The sequence below is a fragment of the Sphaeramia orbicularis genome, chromosome 6, assembly GCF_902148855.1.
Source record: "Sphaeramia orbicularis chromosome 6, fSphaOr1.1, whole genome shotgun sequence".
Taxonomy (NCBI): Eukaryota; Metazoa; Chordata; class Actinopteri; order Kurtiformes; family Apogonidae; genus Sphaeramia; species Sphaeramia orbicularis.
This window is the reverse complement of record NC_043962.1, coordinates 11,214,709-11,232,264: the sequence shown is the minus strand read 5'-3', so window position 1 is coordinate 11,232,264 and position 17,556 is coordinate 11,214,709. Positions and strand designations below refer to the sequence as shown.

The 17,556-nt window shown below is 35.6% G+C and overlaps 1 protein-coding gene across 3 annotated transcripts in view; it reads right to left on the bottom strand.

The window, feature by feature from the left end:
* Positions 1–778: 778 nt before the first annotated feature.
* Positions 779–17,556, bottom strand: part of far1 (fatty acyl CoA reductase 1) — a 66,320-nt gene continuing 49,542 nt past the window's right edge. The window contains exons 9-12 of one of the 3 annotated variants that reach the window (XM_030136850.1): positions 15,149–15,320; positions 6,811–6,940; positions 4,649–4,776; positions 779–1,518 (exon numbers count right to left, since the gene is read on the bottom strand). In XM_030136850.1, coding sequence (XP_029992710.1) covers positions 1,359–1,518; positions 4,649–4,776; positions 6,811–6,940; positions 15,149–15,320 — 590 coding nt within the window. In that variant the 3' untranslated portion in view covers positions 779–1,358. Of the gene's footprint in view, positions 1,519–4,648; positions 4,777–6,810; positions 6,941–10,877; positions 11,050–15,148; positions 15,321–17,556 lie in introns of all 3 variants that reach the window. The other 2 variants (XM_030136849.1, XM_030136851.1) reach the window with 2 other exon arrangements.

Genomic DNA, 17,556 nt, shown 5'->3' with positions numbered 1-17,556 from the left:
ACCAGTAAAATAATGACTTAGTAATCTATAAATAATGACAAATACAAGTTTTTCTTTTTGTTTTAGTTACCAAAAAAAAAACAATGAAATTATGAAAATATTTACATTTTACAAGAAAGATGTGAATAGCTTGAAAAAACAGAAATTTCATTTGAAAAATTAGTGCAATTTTAACAATATTATGCCTTGACTTATTATGTATACATATACATTACACACAGTGTTACAAAAACATTTGGTAACAGGCAAAATATTGGTAAAATGTTGGAGTTTGGAACTAAAATTTGAACAATTTCTACAATATTCCATCTCTTATTATTAACACAACTACAGATCACAGTGGATCCATAAATGCACAAAACATTTAGTAACAGGCAGAATATTGTGAAAATTGCACATTTCAGGTTGTTCATCTTTGTTTTTATTTATGTATTTATTTGCATTTTATTGTGGAAAAAAATAGTTTTGTAAATGTAAATATTTTCATAGCCTAATGTTATTTTTTCACAAAACTTTTATCCACGTCATTTTTCACAAAGAAAATTTACAGTTGTCATTATTTATGGGTTATTGTGTTGTTATTTTTACTGTAGATCACATTGGTCTGTATGTGGAACCTGAACCAAAATGATTCGGACAACCTGGACTGTTCAGGTTCATTTTTGCACTTTCATCCCGCGGGCCAGAATGGAACCGTTGGCGGGCCAGATTTGGCCCCTGTGCCGCATGTTTGACACCTGTGGTCTAGATTTTGTGGAGTTATTACATAATGCAGTGGTTTTACATAATGTTTTCTAGTTTTTGGGCGACAGAGGAATATCTTACACAGCAGTTGGAGAAAGTGAAAGAATACATATACAGACCTAACAGAGCAAAGCCTGGACTGACTGTAAACCAGTTTAATAGTTTCTAAACCAGTTCAGTGGTGCATAGCTCTACTTGCAGGTGGCCTGATGACATGGAGCGGGTTATGGAGCTCTCTCTGTGGGGGAAGATCTGGCACCACCGGGGGGGTTCAGAGTGACTGGAGATGAACAGAATGAGGACACATCGTCCTGGTTCTTGAACTAGTCCGACTGCCGCTAGTCCCCAGAGGGTTGTGATAAATCCTCGTCCTCTGAAAATGTGTGAAATGCTAGTGATCAGGCCGGGGGAAATCCGAGATGTGACATTTCCAACTGGCTCAGTAGCTCTGCCTGCGTTTACAGTGTGTTCAGAGGGTCCCGATACCATTGATAGCATTTAACGACAGGCCTTGAAGCTCAGTCACCTCTCATCGTCCGCTGCCAGGATCCTTCCTTCATTTCCTCGTCCCTCCGACTCGCCGCCCCGTTCGACCCCCCTCACCCCCCGACTCATTATCTCATGGTGGAGGAAGCTCTGAAGTAGGAGAGGAATTTGAAGCACAGGCTCACCACAAAGTACCAGATGTTTCTGGCCATCTGGGAACGTGCGATGAAAATGCGCCAGATAAACACGACCAGGATGGTGTTGAACGTGTAGCGGATGTTCCTCAGCCTGGAAAACACAGACGAAAAGCTCCATGTGATGGGGAGAAGATGACCGAAATACATCTAGAAATGGATTAAGAGAATTCCTTTTCATGTTTGGGTTGTTTGGAGTCTCGCTAGATTAGATTAGATTAGATTAGCTAGAACTTTATCGACCCTTCAGGCAAAACTCTTAGGAAATTGAAGTTCTAATAGCAGCACATACACTGAATATACACACAAAAAATAATACATGAAAATAGCAAAAGAATAACAAAAAAAAACCAAAAAAAAAAACGTACTGGAAAAAAAAAACACACACAATTGGACATTGTAAAGTACTAGTAGAAACAAGTAGCAAGGTGGTAATAATAATAATAATAATAATAATAATAATAATAATAATAATAATAATAATAATTAGGGGTGTTAGAAAATATAGGTTCTGCAATATATCGCAATATTTCATTTCACAATACTGTATCGATATTAAAAAGTACTGTATTGATATTTTTAGGTATTTATTCAAATGCAGATATGATGGAGGTTCATTTCTACTTTTGGTTTTCTTTATTGTTTATACCTTATTTATTATTATTTAACAATGTTTTATTTAAAAAAAAATGGTTATTTGAAGAATCCTAAAAGCACTTTGTAGTCTCTGAGAGGCAGATGTTTGTTCCTTTGGAAACTAGGAGAATTAGAAAAAATGTGTGATATAGCATTAGATCCTGTTGTGATCAAATAAAAATGTGTTTAGTATTTGTATATATTTCTGGTGTAATTCAATTCTTCAAGGAAATAATCATTTTTAAAAAAGAAGCATACCAAAAATAGCCTTTTTAACAGTATCATGATATATCGTGATATATCGTATCGTGATCCTAGTTTTGGGATTTGTATCGTATCGCCACATTCTTGCCAATACACACTCCTAATAATAATAATAATAATAATAATAATAATAATAATAATAATAATAAATTGTTAATTCTGTTCTATTCTTTGGTGTTTTTAATGATACCAGTGAGGAAGTCCAAATGAATAAAAGTAAACTCCTGTTCTAACCGTTCTGAAACATGACACATAAAGCTACAATGTGCATTTAACAGCTCCATTCATAATACAGCACTAATCTGATCAATAAAAAAAAATATTTTTTTGTTCCACAGAAACACTATTAGCTGTGGATAGTTTAGCAGACAGTCAGAAAAGACGACTGAATATTCATGTTCTGCTCAAGTCATTTCTAAGCTAACAATATCTAATTTTGCACACTGTGGCTGCTGTAGATGAGCAGAGGAAAGGCACTGAAATAATCAGGAATAAATGACAAATTCATACCAAAACTTATACATACTATAGAAATTTGTAGCCTATATTCAACTGAGACCCAGGAAAATAAAAGATTTGGCTTTTTTCATTATATAATTGTCTTGATTTGAAACCGCATAATGCAATGTTTTTTTTCCCAGATACATTTTTTTTTTTTTTTTAATTTTCTTATTCATTTTATATTTTATGGAAGTTCCTTTGCAGTGGGTAGTGTTATTTTTTTAAATTATTATTACGTTTGTCCCCTACAGAGGACAAAAACGCATTGCTGGGTCTCAGGAGGATATAGTGGCTTTTATCATAAATTAAGAATAAGCCAAGTCTAATATAATATTTGTAATGAAATTATCCAACTTCAACAAAAACTAAATATTTTACATGAGCCAGCAAATCTTCCAATAGTGCAACGCTGAATCAGGTAACTGTATACCATATAACAAATAAAACAAACACCAGTCATTTTGACTGTAGGACAAAGGCATATTTTCCATTGTTTGCTAACAGCTACATGCTAATATAGCTAATGTTCTTTAGCATCTTACCAAGGAGTAAACAAAGGATTTTTTTTTTATTAAATACAGTCTACAGTAAATATGTGTAAATAATATTATTTTCAATATTATTGGCTGTTATTTCTTATGCTATATCTGAACTACATCCATTTCAACATGTAGTTATTATAATGTCTTACAATAATTACAATTTCCATCACAACTTCTCAGGTATCCTCCCATTAAAACAACATCATACTCTATTTAAGTGAGTAAAGAACCTTCAAAATTCTCAGCAATTTTTTTTCTAACATCGATTAATTCAGCTGTAAATTTCTGTGAATTCTTCCAATTTTTAGTCCTCTGGAAAACTGAAAAATTTGATGTCTTTCTTTAAACTTTACAGACATCTGCTGTTGAACTTGCAGGTTCCATATAAACACCATCAGCTAATGCTAATGCTAATGTTCCTTAGTATCTTACCATGGAGTAAAAAAAATCTTGATCAAATACAGTCTACAGTAAATACCTGTGTAAATAATATTATTTTGAATATTATTGGCTGTTATTTCTTATGCTATATCTGAACTACATCCATTTCAACATGTAGTTATTATAATGTCTTACAATAATTATGTGCTTTTTATGTATTCGTTTTATGTATGGAAGTCCGTGTCTGTAACTATTTAATGTACTGCTGCCCGTCTAGGCCAGGACACTCTTGAAAAAGAGATTTTTAATCTCAGTGAGGTTTTCCTGGTTAAATAAAGGTAAAATAAAAATAAAAAAAAAATTAGAATTCACATCACAACTTCTCAGGCATCCGTCCATTAAAATAACAATCTACTCTATTTAAGTGAGTAAAGAACTTCCAAAATTCTCAGCAATTCTTTCCAACATTGATTAATTCAGTTTCTTCCAATTTTTGGTCTTCTGGAAAACTAAAAATACGATGCCCTTCTTTAATCTTTACTGCTGTTGAACTTGCAGGTTTCCATATAAACACCATCAGTATTTTAACCTTGTTCCTAAAGCTTCCTGTTGTGTGTTATGGTTGCTAATGTTACCCCTGTTTGTGGGAGGGGCTTAATGACGGGTCAATTGTTTACATAAGCTTTTGTTAAAGCCAAGGGGATTAACTCCGACTGTAAGTGTAGGAACAATAACCTACAGTCCATTTATGAAGGGGAAAAAAAAATTAATGGAAGGATAAACCATCCACTTAAACCTAAAGACTAATGCATATAATTCTCTCTTTAATGGTGAGCTGGATGCATACAGTGTTTCCTGCTCGGTTAATGTGCTGCCAGATGCGACTCCACAGACTCTTACTTGTTGAGGTGTTTGCGTGCAGCGGGTAGACCGGACAGCTCTTCGTTCAGGACATATTTTTTTGTACCCATACAGTAACTTTCCATGTATTCAGCCCAGTGCAGCTGGCGCACATCAAAATTAAACGCCTGGATGATTGGAGGGAAAAAAACAGAAAGCAGAGTTAGAAATATACTACAGCAGGAGTATTCAAATCCAGTCCTCGAGGGCGGGTATCCTATATGTTTTAGATATTTCCCTCTTCCAGCACATCTGGTTCAATTAATGACCAGCTCATCATCAAGCTCTGCAGACGCCTGATAATGATGTAACGGCTTCCAGGTGTGATGGAAGAGGGAAACATCTAAAACATGTAGAATACCAGCCCTCAAAGACTGGATTTGAATACCCCTGTACTACAGAAAGTAAACGTCACATAAGAGAGACTTAGACTGAGAAAATGGAGGTCTAAATTAATAGAATATATATTAAGTATATAAAAATACATATATTAGTTGATACAACACAATATATTTTTGGGGATCCCAAAAAGACATGTGGTTGAGGAGAGCAAATACACTACCGGGCCAAAAAAAAAAAAGTCCCATACAAAGTATTTCACCGAACCACCTTTAGCTTTGATTTACGGAAGAGGATTAGAGCCACTGGAACAAAATTTAAAAAAATTAAAAGGTCCAATTTAAAAAAAAAAAAAAAATTATTATTATGAGAAAAAAGTCAGAATTCTGACTTATGTTGTTGGAATGTTCTAAAATACATGTTCCTTTCACAATACATGTGTCTTTTTTGTTTTCTTATATCTATCTATCTATCTATCTATCTATCTACATACATACATACATACACTTCTTAGATATTTATTTATTTTTGCCACTTATGAGCGAGGAACCAAATACGGTAACTTCATTGACCTTGATTTTCACAGTTTCACAAAACTAATAAAGTCTTGTTAGGTCCTCAAATAACACCCTAAGGTTGAAATGTTGAATTTCAGAGTATTTCTGTGAGTGCCCTATAAAGGCTTAAACACAAGACTGAAAAATTGCAGCAAATATGTAATGGTGAAAACATATGGAATGGTTTAAAATTATGTCATATGAGACAGACAATTTTTTTATGTGAAACTGTTGGCATGATCTTCCTGGAAGTAGACTACGTTCAGACAGCAGGTCTTAATGCACAATTCAGAATTTTGGGGGAAATCCAATTTTTTTGTATGCTTGTTCATATTACACATTAAATGCAACTTCTATCAGTTCTGAGTATGAACTGAATGTGACCCTGAAGAATTGTGATGTTTGTTATATTTCAATGACGTAAAGGTCAGATAAATGTGACCTGGTTGTTCAGACTGAAGTCGCATTGAAAATATAAGATACGTATCTTATTTAGGACCACATATGAAAGTGGAAAAATCAGATTTGTACTGATCAAACTGTTTTTAACAGATCAGATACAGGTCACATATGGGCAAAAAAAAAAAAAATCAGATTTGGGCCATGTTTACCTGCAGTCTGAACGTAACTGTGTAGATCTTTTTTCTTCAACAGGAGGCTAAACAAAGTCTAGATAAATTAAAAACCAGCTCTTATGTAAGGTGTATTATTACCACCTTCTACACTGGAGCATGGGACACATATTGATTTATTATACCTGTAAGCATTTTAATATAACTTGTGCTCATTACGCAATTCTGAAATGACTCTTAAGCTCCTAAGACACCTTTCAGTCAGCAATAAGGAAACCGAATCCTTCATCTAATGAGAGGTCTGAATAAGTTGCCACAGGGCAACAAAAGTCATCTGAAGGAATACTTTCAGCAAGACTTAGAAACAGGATACTGGAGTAGGGAAACACAAGGGAAGGGCTCATATTACAGGAACTGACAGCGACTAAAAGGGTATTAAAACGTAGCTGTGGTTGCCTTTTACTCCACCAACATGCTTTCCAGAAATGCACATTCCTCAGACTCAATTAGCCTGAACAACGTCTCTTTTGACTACACAAGCTGACGTCCGAGTGAATGAATGACTGTTGTTCCCCGGCTACTACGAGACATAACGCACTGTCTGCCATGTCCACACACCAAACAGTACACAAGTGCATTTACTGCAGTCGGTGTATTCACATAATGAAATCATAGCCATCTGGGTCCTGGCTACCTTCTTGTCCTCTGGGCTCATCTGGGCCAACAGCATGGCCACGTTGTCAGTGTTCCACACCCACGAGTGGCTGGTGAAGTACTCCAGGACCATCATGGCTTTGTGCAGACGAGTGATTGTCTTCATCATCCTGTGATAAAACAATTAGGGATGTCATAAAGGAAAAAAAAAAGGGGGGAGATGGGTGCAGAATCACAGATAAAGAGAGGTGGGTGGGGCAGACAGGAGCTGGATACAGGTGAGAACTGAGTGTCGAGGCAATAAAAAAAACAAATACATCAAGTCTCAAACATCCATTTCATTGAAAAATATGTATGCCGTGGTCATAACTTACCAAAAATATGATTAGTAGGATCTGATTTTTTATGTAATTGTATTATATGCAGATGATACAGTGCTGTGCGTCTGTACACCACTATGCTAAACCAGGTATCCAACCAGGTAAAATAAAGATTTCCAAAAGTAGCTGTGACACATTGGGCCAGATTTACAGAGAATATTGTAGAGCAGCAATCAAAAAAAAAAAGTATTCAGTTATGTTGGTAATAAACACAAAACAAAGCCAATTCACTGAAATAATGACAAACATAATTGACGTTCCTGCACTAAAAAGCATAATTAAGGCATTAGTGAAGAAAACTCTAGAAAACTGTTTGGTTTTTTTTGGGGTTTTTTTTTAGTCTATAAATCTGACTTGCTCTGGATCAGATTAAATTTGATAGCATGTTCAAATCATGGCCCACTGACAATCAATTCTACCAGAAAATCCTTAAAGTAAGTTTTTGATGCTTAAAAGTTTACTGTCACATTGAAGGTAAATGTTTGTGAATATCCCATTGTATCATTAAATTAAGCTTCGGGTTAGAGCTATCTGTTACATATCTGAGCCAGAAATTTCATACATAATTAGCCCAATAAACTCTGCTAATAGCCCATAATGGTGTCCAAATGTTTTCACAGCACTGTAAGTAGTCAGTTGTTTATATAAATCAGCGGAGGACTAACTGGATTTGGTTTACGTGCAGACCAGGAGGACAGATATGAGACGGTATCAGCATTTAAACCAGCCCGATTCAATACTTAATTCCAAATACTGACATTTTTCCCAAAAGCACAGATTTGATTGTTTTGATAGGATTGTCCTCCTGTAACACAAGCGAATCCAGTTAATATATTTCTGATTTAGATGGGATTTAGGTAATTATACTGAAAATTGAGTTGGTGAGAGAAATGAACTGATGGGAAACAGGCGATTCGGAGAAGTTCTGAGTCTACAAGCTGCATTCGTTCATCTAATAAAACAATATTTTTTTTTTACATTTCACCCATAAAGACCCAAACATCCATCAGCAACAAAAATCATTCATTGATAAAATATGTTTATTAACGGTTGATCCACTAATCCTATCAAAACGTGCAAATAATTGGTGTAAAATACAGTTTGTCATCTTTTCATGGTCATCAGATATGACCCATTTGGACATTCAGAGGCTCTGTAGTTACCGTGGAAACAACATTGATTCACTAAACCCATGGAGTTGGGTCAATGACAGTGGATGGAGACACTTATTTTATGTTAACGATATATTTTGGAGAAAAAACTATCGTTTTCTTCACTTTTCTCTGTTTTTGCTGTAATAATCCTCAACTTCAACCTGAGCTTTAATGGACATCTACATGACCAGTGCATTAACCCTTTCATACATGAGTTATGAGAACCTTAATCAAGATTTTTTCCTGAGTGTTTAAATTCCTCTTTAGGCATGAAAAAAAAAAAACAATGCCATTGAAATTTTTTTTTTTTTTACGAACCTATTTTTCATGGAGTTGCAAAAATGTCCACTCAGCTGGACACCATGTGTTTAATTTTTGAAGCAAAGAAACATGTATTTACTGATATACTGTGTGAAAACTATGATTTTTTTTTTTTATGCTGCTAATCTGTTGTTTTGTCATTTTAACATAGTCTAATGCACAGGTGTCAAACATGCGGCCCGGGGGCCAAATCTGGCCCGCCAAAGGTTCCATTCTGGCCTGCGAGATGAAAGTGCACAAATTAAACTGATCAGTCAAGGTTGTCCAAATCCTTTTGGTTCAGGTTCCACATAAAGACCAATGTGATCTCCAGTAAAAAATAACAACACAATAACCCATAAATAATTACAACTTTTTTCTTTGTGAAAAATTTAAGTGAAAAAAATATTACACTGTGAAAATATTTACATTTACAAAACTATTTTTTTCCACAATAAAATGCAAATAAATACATAAATAAAAACAAAGATGAACATCCCGAAATGTGCAATTTGAACAATATTCTGCCTGTTACTAAATGTTTTGTGCATTTATGGATCCACTGTGATCTGTAGTTGTGTTAATAATAAGAGATGGAATATTGTAGAAATTGTTCAAATTTTAGTTCCCAACTCCAAAATTTGAACAATATTCTGTCTGTTACCAAATGTTTATGTAACACTGTGTGTAATGTACATGTATAAATAATAAGTCAAGGCATAATATTGTTAAAATTGCACTAATTTTTCAAATGAAATTTCTGTTTTTTCAGGTCATTCACATATTTTTTGTAAAATGTAAATATTTTCATAATTTAATTGGGTTTTTTTTTTTTTGTACTAAAACGAAATGAAAAATTGGATTTGTCATTATTTATAGGTTATTAAGTCATTATTTTACTGGTCTGGCCCACTTCAGATCAAATTGGGCTAAATATGGCCCCTGAACCAAAATGAGTTTGACAGCCCTGCTCTAATGCAAGTTATTACTCACTTTATGGAGATAATACCAAAAAAAAAAAAAAATTGTTTAAAAAAAACCCTGTTAATTAAAGTCTAATAATAATAACAAGCAATTGATTTACACTCAAACATGTTACTGCAGATGAGGTTTATCAAGAACAGCAAAGTTACAGTAATGGTATGAATGTCAGCGAATGGGATGCTCCACTGTGTTGGCTGATATGGAACTAAAACAATAAAATCCATGAATATACAAGAGAACAGCTGTGAATAACTGTTTGCTGTAGTGATCACTATGCATGAAAGGGTTAAATAAAGGAAAGTACCTGATTTTCACTTAAAAATGCAAAATACAGAGCATAATGTTAGAATAAATGGTGATAAATCACTTAAGAATGGTTCAAAATAGAGAAAAACGTATTAGGGAGCTGCCACAAAAGCAGCACTGGGTCTGTATGGGTGAATGTTGGCACTTCATGAATTCAACTCGTCAATGTTAATGTTGTGGGTAAAATAAAACTTTCAGCTAAGTAAAGCAGATTGCGATGACTCAGATTCCTCCTGCGAAGGCGAGTGATTCAGAGGATGAGGTAAACATGCATGGTCGATCATCCCAAAGAGACAGAGGTAATCATTAGGTACAACGGCTGACAAAACCAATTAGGATCAAATCACGCCCTTAAATGGGAGTTAAATACAAAGCCAAATTAATTTCAGCCTAAAGCCTAAAGCAGTGGGAAATTTGCCATATGAGAATTAGTTGAGTCATTTGCACATTGTTTGAATACCTCTGGCTTTTAATAAAGACAACAAAAAACCCACAGAGTGTGTACACCAATCAGTCAGCATGCAGACAGGTTGGATTTAGTGAGATGCGAATAAAATATTGGTTTTATGGTCAACGTCTGCACACAAACAGATGATTTGGCCGACAGTCCCATGGTGCCTGAGGATTTTCTCATGATTGATGGAGAGAGGGGGGTGGGGTGGGGGGAGACAGAAACGGAAGTCATGTTCACAGCATGGCTTGTTCAGAAAAAAAAAACAAGTTTTAATACGAAATTCTCCACACGCTGCAAGACCAAGAGCAATGCTGAAAACACGCTCGGATAAAAATCTACTTTTGTTGTCAAGACACTGCAAACTTTGTTTCTTTTCTGCCCCTGATGATTTTGTGTTCCCACAGAACCAGAAAAAAAAATAAACACAAAGACCCCTCGGAGAAGACGGAAGGGGAGGGTGGGCTTGTGGGAACATGTGGGGAAGGTGGAGCTGGCTTTGGGGGGTGGGGGGTGGGGGTTGGGATCTTACCGGGGCTTGCGGCCTGTCAGTCTCAGATAGCCGTCATAGAGCAGGGCCGGCAGCGTGTGGCTGACCGTGGTCCAGTACTGATTTGTAAAAGGGTTGGAGCGCAGATTGACATTGGGCCTTCTGAAGGCCTGCTCTAAGGGATTGGTCTTGAAGGTCATGTTTATACAGTACTCTGTAGGAGAAAGATACACAGATGACAGGACACGGACGACACAGAGAGGACCAGATGAAGACCCAAATGTGTTTCCAATGATACAGAGGCAGGATGCAGGCTTCTGTGGAAGATCTAAAGTACTGTTCGGACTGGATTAGTCTGACGTGGGCACGTGGGGTAATGCCACTTTACCACAGGACGTCGGTGATATTAACGGTGAATTTGCACGGGATAAGAAGTATCAGTAAAACTACCACAAGTGGGAGGGGCAAATCCATTCACGCCTGTTGTCACGGGTATGATGTTGCTTCCTGTCATTACTGCCAAGAATATCAATATTGTCCATCAACTAGATGATTCCATTCAATTTTATTTGTAGAGCCCAAGGTTATAATAGTTTTGGATTTTTCATCATAATTTAGTTTTATTTACACTCAACAAAAATATAAATGCACCACTTTTGTTTTTGCTCCCATTTGTCATGAGCTGAACTCAAAGATCTAAAACTTTTTCTGTGTAAACACAAGGTTTATTTCTCTCAAATATTGCTCACAAATCTGTCTAAATTTGTGTTAGTGAACACTTCTTCTTTGCTGAGATAATCCATCCACCTCACAGGTGTGGCATATCAAGATGCTGATTAGACAGCAGGATTTTTGCACAGGTGTGCCTTAGGCTGGCCACAATAAAAAGCCACTCTGAAATGCGCAGTTTTATCACACAGCACAATACCACAGATGTCACAAGTTTTGAGGGAATATGCAATCAGCATGCTGACTTCAGGAATGTCCACCAGAGCTTTTGCCTGTGAATTGAATGTTCATTTCTCTACCATAAGCCATCTCCAAAGCTGTTTCAGAGAATTCATGAAGAAGACTGTGCGAGGAGAATGGTGGTCACACCAAATACTGACTGGTTTTCTGACCCCCCTGGACCACCCAATACAGTAAAAGTGCACATTTTAGAGTGGCCTTTTATTGTGGCCAGCCTAAGTCACACCTGTGCAATAATCCTGCTGTCTAATCAGCATCTTGATATGCCACACCTGTGAGGTGGATGGATTATCTCAGCAAAGGACAAAGGAGAAGTGCTCACTAACACAGATTTAGACAAATTTATGAACAACATTTGAGAGAAATAGGCCTTTTGTGTACATAGAAAAAGTTTTAGATCTTTGAGTTCAGCTCATGACAAATGGGAGCAAAAACAAAAGACGTGATTTATATTTTTGTTGAGTGTAGTTTCGACTTTTTTTCTCTAATTCAGTTAGTTTCAATTCATTTTTAGAGCAGGTTTGCTAGTTTTTATTAGTTTTCCTTCTTTTCTAAATGCTTAGTTTTAGTTTAGTTTTAGTATTAATTTTAGTTCTGTCGTATCTTTTCTCTTCTTCACCATTGTATTCAAATAAATCCCAGACAGGACTCTGCTGCTTTCTCCCAACTTTAGTCTCCATGTTTCCAAGTAGAGTGGGGACCAGAAGACGACTGGAAACCACAAGTGACGAGAAGTGACGGACCGTTAAATATCATACGGTGCCAGCAGCTAAAATTGCTTGAGGGAAATAAATCAATTTCGTATCAATCCGACAATGACAAAGAGGAAAACGAAGGGAATTTTATCCATAATTTTATACGTTTTAGTTCTGTGAGCACCCAATACAGTTTCAGTTAGTTAGTTTTTTTCTTTTAATTATAGTTTTTATTTATTTCAGTTAACGAAGATGTTTTTACAATTCTAGTTTTTGTCATTTCGTTAGTTTTCTTTAACGATTAATAACCTTGGTAGAGCCCTATATCTCCTCCTAAACTGTGGAATGATCTGCCTCTCCATATCAGACAGGCCTCCTCTGTCTGTTTTTAAATCCTTTCTTAAAACCCATCTTTTCTCCTTGGCTGTTGAAACCATGTGAGATGTCTGAAGGTACTATCTTTATTATTCTATTGTTTTCATTTGGTAGTGGTTTATTGTTCTTATTTATCTATTTTATTTATTTATTTATTTTGTTGCTTTTAAATTGTATGGCTTTTTAATCTATTATTGTATTTTATTCTTTTATTTGGGTTTTATTTATTCTTCTGTATAGCACTCGTTTCTTTTTTTTTTTTTTTTTATAAAGTTTCTATGTCTTTAAATCTATTTCTGTATTTTCTTCTTCTGTTTTGGTTTTAATTATTCTTCTGTACAGCACTTTGGTCCACTGCAGTTGTTTTAAAGTGCTTTACAAATAAAGTTGGATTGGATATGTCACAATAAGGTTGCCTCACAGGGCTTTACAGAATTAGTTGGATAGCTGCGACAATTAAAGCTGCGTATGAGTTTCTTCACCAATTTTTCATCATATCTGTAAAACCTGAGTCATAGCCTAAGTATCACAAATCCATAAGTCTTTCCATGATTACTCACCTGAATCTCTTCCCTCACGGTGAACAATTTCAAAGTTTACTTCACCATAAAACAGTCCATTTGTTTACAAACGGAGCCGGTAGGTCACTTGGGCATTTTCGGAAATTTGTCGTGATGTGCGTTGTGGGAAGTGGAGCTCCACACAGCAGGCTTCATTGCCTCTTGCTACTGTGGCTACGTGGAGCTCCGCTTCCCACAATGCACGTTGCGACAAATTTCCGAAAATGCCCGAATGATCTGTGGAACAACCTGCCTCTGTATGTCAGACAGGCTTCCTCCTTGCCTGTTTTTAAATCTCTTCTTAAAACCTACCTGTTCTCCTTGGCTTTTTAACACTTGTGCAATGTTGACATTTTGTTTCTGTTTTTTATATTTTAACTTGTTTTATTTTATTTGGTTTGATTTTAATTTTCTGCTTTTATTCTTCTGTACAGCACTTTGGTCTACTGTGGTTGTTTTAGAATGCTTTATAAATAAAGTTGGATTGGATGGACCTACCAGCTCTATAAACACAAAGTCTTTATGGTTGCAGATTGATCTCATGAAATCGCGTTGTATGTGACACCAGTTTATTGCATTTGGTGTGCTATACGTATGCATTTTCGTCCTTTCACGTGTTATTAAATGGTATTTGATGGCGTGTCAATGCCCTAGCCGCTAATCATGCTAATCGCTAACCCTAACCGCGCTAGCTGCTAATCGCGCTAATGGCGTGGTATTTTACGCAGCGTAAATATACATGCTGAAAGCATATAATGCCTACAGGTGACATGCCAATAAAAAGTGGTGGGTTATCTGTACGCAATTCATGATATCACATTGATGGTGGAGTAGCTACACTTCCAAATTGTTCACCGAGAGGGAACAGAAAATACCTGATTTTCATTTAAGAATGCAAACTACAGAGCATAATATTAGAATAAATGGTGATAAATCACTTGAAAAAAGTAAAAAATAGAGAAAAAAATTACTTGGGAACTGCAACAAAAGTAGCACTGGGTGTTTATGGGTTAAACTAGATAGATAATTCCTTCCCTGTGCTGTAAACTGTTTTGTACCAGACTGTAAACATGTTTATTTCTGCTGTAAAGTTTGACATTTTATCAGGATACAGGGACTGACTGGCACTCGGACCCAGCCTCAGCCCCAGTGGACATTTGAGGAACTGCAGGTATCGACACCAGCATTGTCCTCATTTTCCAGTCCTGGCGGTGTCCCCCTTTGGACAGATCCAGTTCACTTAACTCACCTTTACGACAGTCAGCAGCCACAGTCGTTTTTTTTTTTTTTTTTGCAAAAGGCCAACACCTGAGTTGGGTTTCCAAAGGCGTCTGCAGACTCAAGTCCATTTCAGTCCATTTATCAGCTAATCTGAAATGAATTTAGTGCTGACATTTTGGAAACCCAACCGAAAATACTGACATTGCAGGTAGCCGAAGTTAAGAGTGCAGAAGCCATCAGTAATCCCCTGTACTGTGTGTGCAGGAGAGCAGCTGGCTTCTACATTCTTAGACTCCCCACAAAACTGCACACAAGCACTTTCTCATACATTAGCACTACAGCTACGACGTTAGGCCACTAAACTACCAAATAAAGACGGATAAAGCAGCAGAGGTGTGTGTGTTTGTGTATGTGTGAGTGTGAGGAGGTTCAGCGTTAAAAAAAAAAAAAAAGGTGAAGTGCGGAACAACCGAGTCGGCGACAACGGGGTTACCTGGGCTCTCGTCCAATCAGCCTGAGGTACAGATCATAGAGGAAGGCCGGAGCTTTGTGGCTCACAGCGATCCAGTACTGATTGATTAGGTGATTGGATGTGAGATTAACATTGGGCCGACGGAAGGCCTGCTCAAGGGGGTTCCTCTTGAATGTGGATATTACATGGTACTCTAAGAGACAGAAGGCGGTTCAACACAAATCATCAATAGGCAGCTCAAGATATGTGTTCAGTGTTGATGATATACTCAGTGGTTCAGCTTCTACTGTCCTGGATTTCATTCGAGTTCAGTCTGTTCCATACATCTGTCTTCTCCTAAACACTTCAACATTTGCAAAATTACCCAGATGTTGCACATTTATCCAAATATATATTTTCCTCTTAGTAATAGTAGTTTATATTTTTTATGCTTTTTTGCTTGCATGCCATTTTTAACCCTTTCATGCATGAATTATGAGAACCTTAATCAAGACTTTTTTCTTGAGTGTTTTTATTCCTATTTAGGCATGAAAAAAACAATGCGATTGATTTTTTTTTTTTTTTTTATGAATCTATTTTTCACAGTTACAAAAATGTCCACTCATCTGGACAGCATGCATTTGATTTTTTTAAGCAAAGAAACATATTTAAAACCCATCATCATAAAGTGATATACTGTGTGAAAACTATTAACCTGTTTAATCCTGACCATATTTTCAGGGGAAACATGCCTAAAAAGACATACCCAAAGTAAATGAAGAATTACTTATAATACTTATAATAATAAGGTTCATATGGATGTTCTTGGTGTCTATGGACATTTACAGACCTCACAGAATCTATTCCCATTGTCTAAAATATTGTATCTATTACTATGAGTAAACTGTAACAAACTAAAAGAGAAATTAGAATTTTTTATCCTCACCTGTTTCTTTTTCGACTGGATTGACGATGATATGCATAAATTAATTGTTCGTGTCGGAGATTTTTAATAGCGTATATTTCACCCCACAAACATTAAAAATCATGTTTGAACATTAAAGTTTGCACTAAAATACACTTTTGATGTACTTTTATTAACATTAGGGTCTAAACTTTGAGCAAAAGTTAAAAAAAAAAAAAACATTCATTTTCCTGATTTATTATATTTTTATAGTAGATGGATATTAATATAATTTTTTCAGCCCGTGGGCGGACTGATAGGGCTAAAGGGGTTAAATATATATTTTTTAATGAAGCTAATCTCATGTTTTCACACATTTTATCATATTCTAATACTAGTTATGGAGATAATACACGAAAAAAAAAAAAGTGTGAGAAAATTAGCAATTGGTTTACACTCAAACATGTCACTGCAGATCAGGTTTATCAACAACAGCAAAGTTACAGTAATGGTCTGAATGTCAGTGTAGATGATGCATGAGCGTCCACTGTGTTGGTTGATATCCTCCTGAGACCCTGGAAAGTGAACGTTTTTAGCTTTTTTTTTTTTTTTTTTTTGTACATTAAACAATCATCTTGATTGGAAACTGCATAATGCAACAGTTTCTTCAGATACATTTTTAAAATTATTTTCATTTATTTATTTTTTAATGGAATGTCTTTCGCAATGAACAGCATTTTTTTTGGTGAAATTGTCAAACTTTTTCCCCCTACAGAGGACAAAAATGCATTGCTGGGTCTCAGGAGGACATGGAACTAAAACAACTAAACCCATGAACATACAAGAGAACAGCTGGAGAAAGAGTTAAACGCCGCTTTGTTTTGGTTGTTGTAATTTCCTACTTAACCCTTTCATGCATACTGGTCACTACATGCATACTGGTCACTACAATGGACAACTATTCTACAGCTGTTCTCTTGTATATTCATGGATTTTGTTGTTCTTTTTATTTTTTATTTTTTTTTTCACAAATATCTTTATTAAAGTTTTAAGACACTACATATCTTTTCTGACATGAGTTGGTAACATTATGTAGATCTCTCCTGAGTATAAACCTCCAGAATCACAAGCCCTCCCCATAGTTTTCACACAATTTATCACTAAATTCATGTTTCTGTGCATCGAAAATTAAACGTGTGGTGTCCAGTTGAGTGGACATTTTTTGCAACTTAATGAAAAACAGGTTCAAAAGAATTCTTGTTTTTCATTATTATTATTTTTTCATGCATTTTAGAATTTTTTAGAAATATTTTCATTTTATTTTATTTTTTTAAATTTATTTTTCAGAAGAAATTTTTCAATCGCATTGTTTTCTTCATGCATAAAGAGGAATAAAAACACTCAGGAAAAAATTTTGATTAAGGTTCTCATAATTTGTGCATGAAAGGGTTAAATTATTCTGTTTCAATTTTTATACTTGTCTTAAATTCTTGTGGCATTCAGTGTGGACGGCAAAGTAAGATATTCATTGTGTAGGAAAACCCAT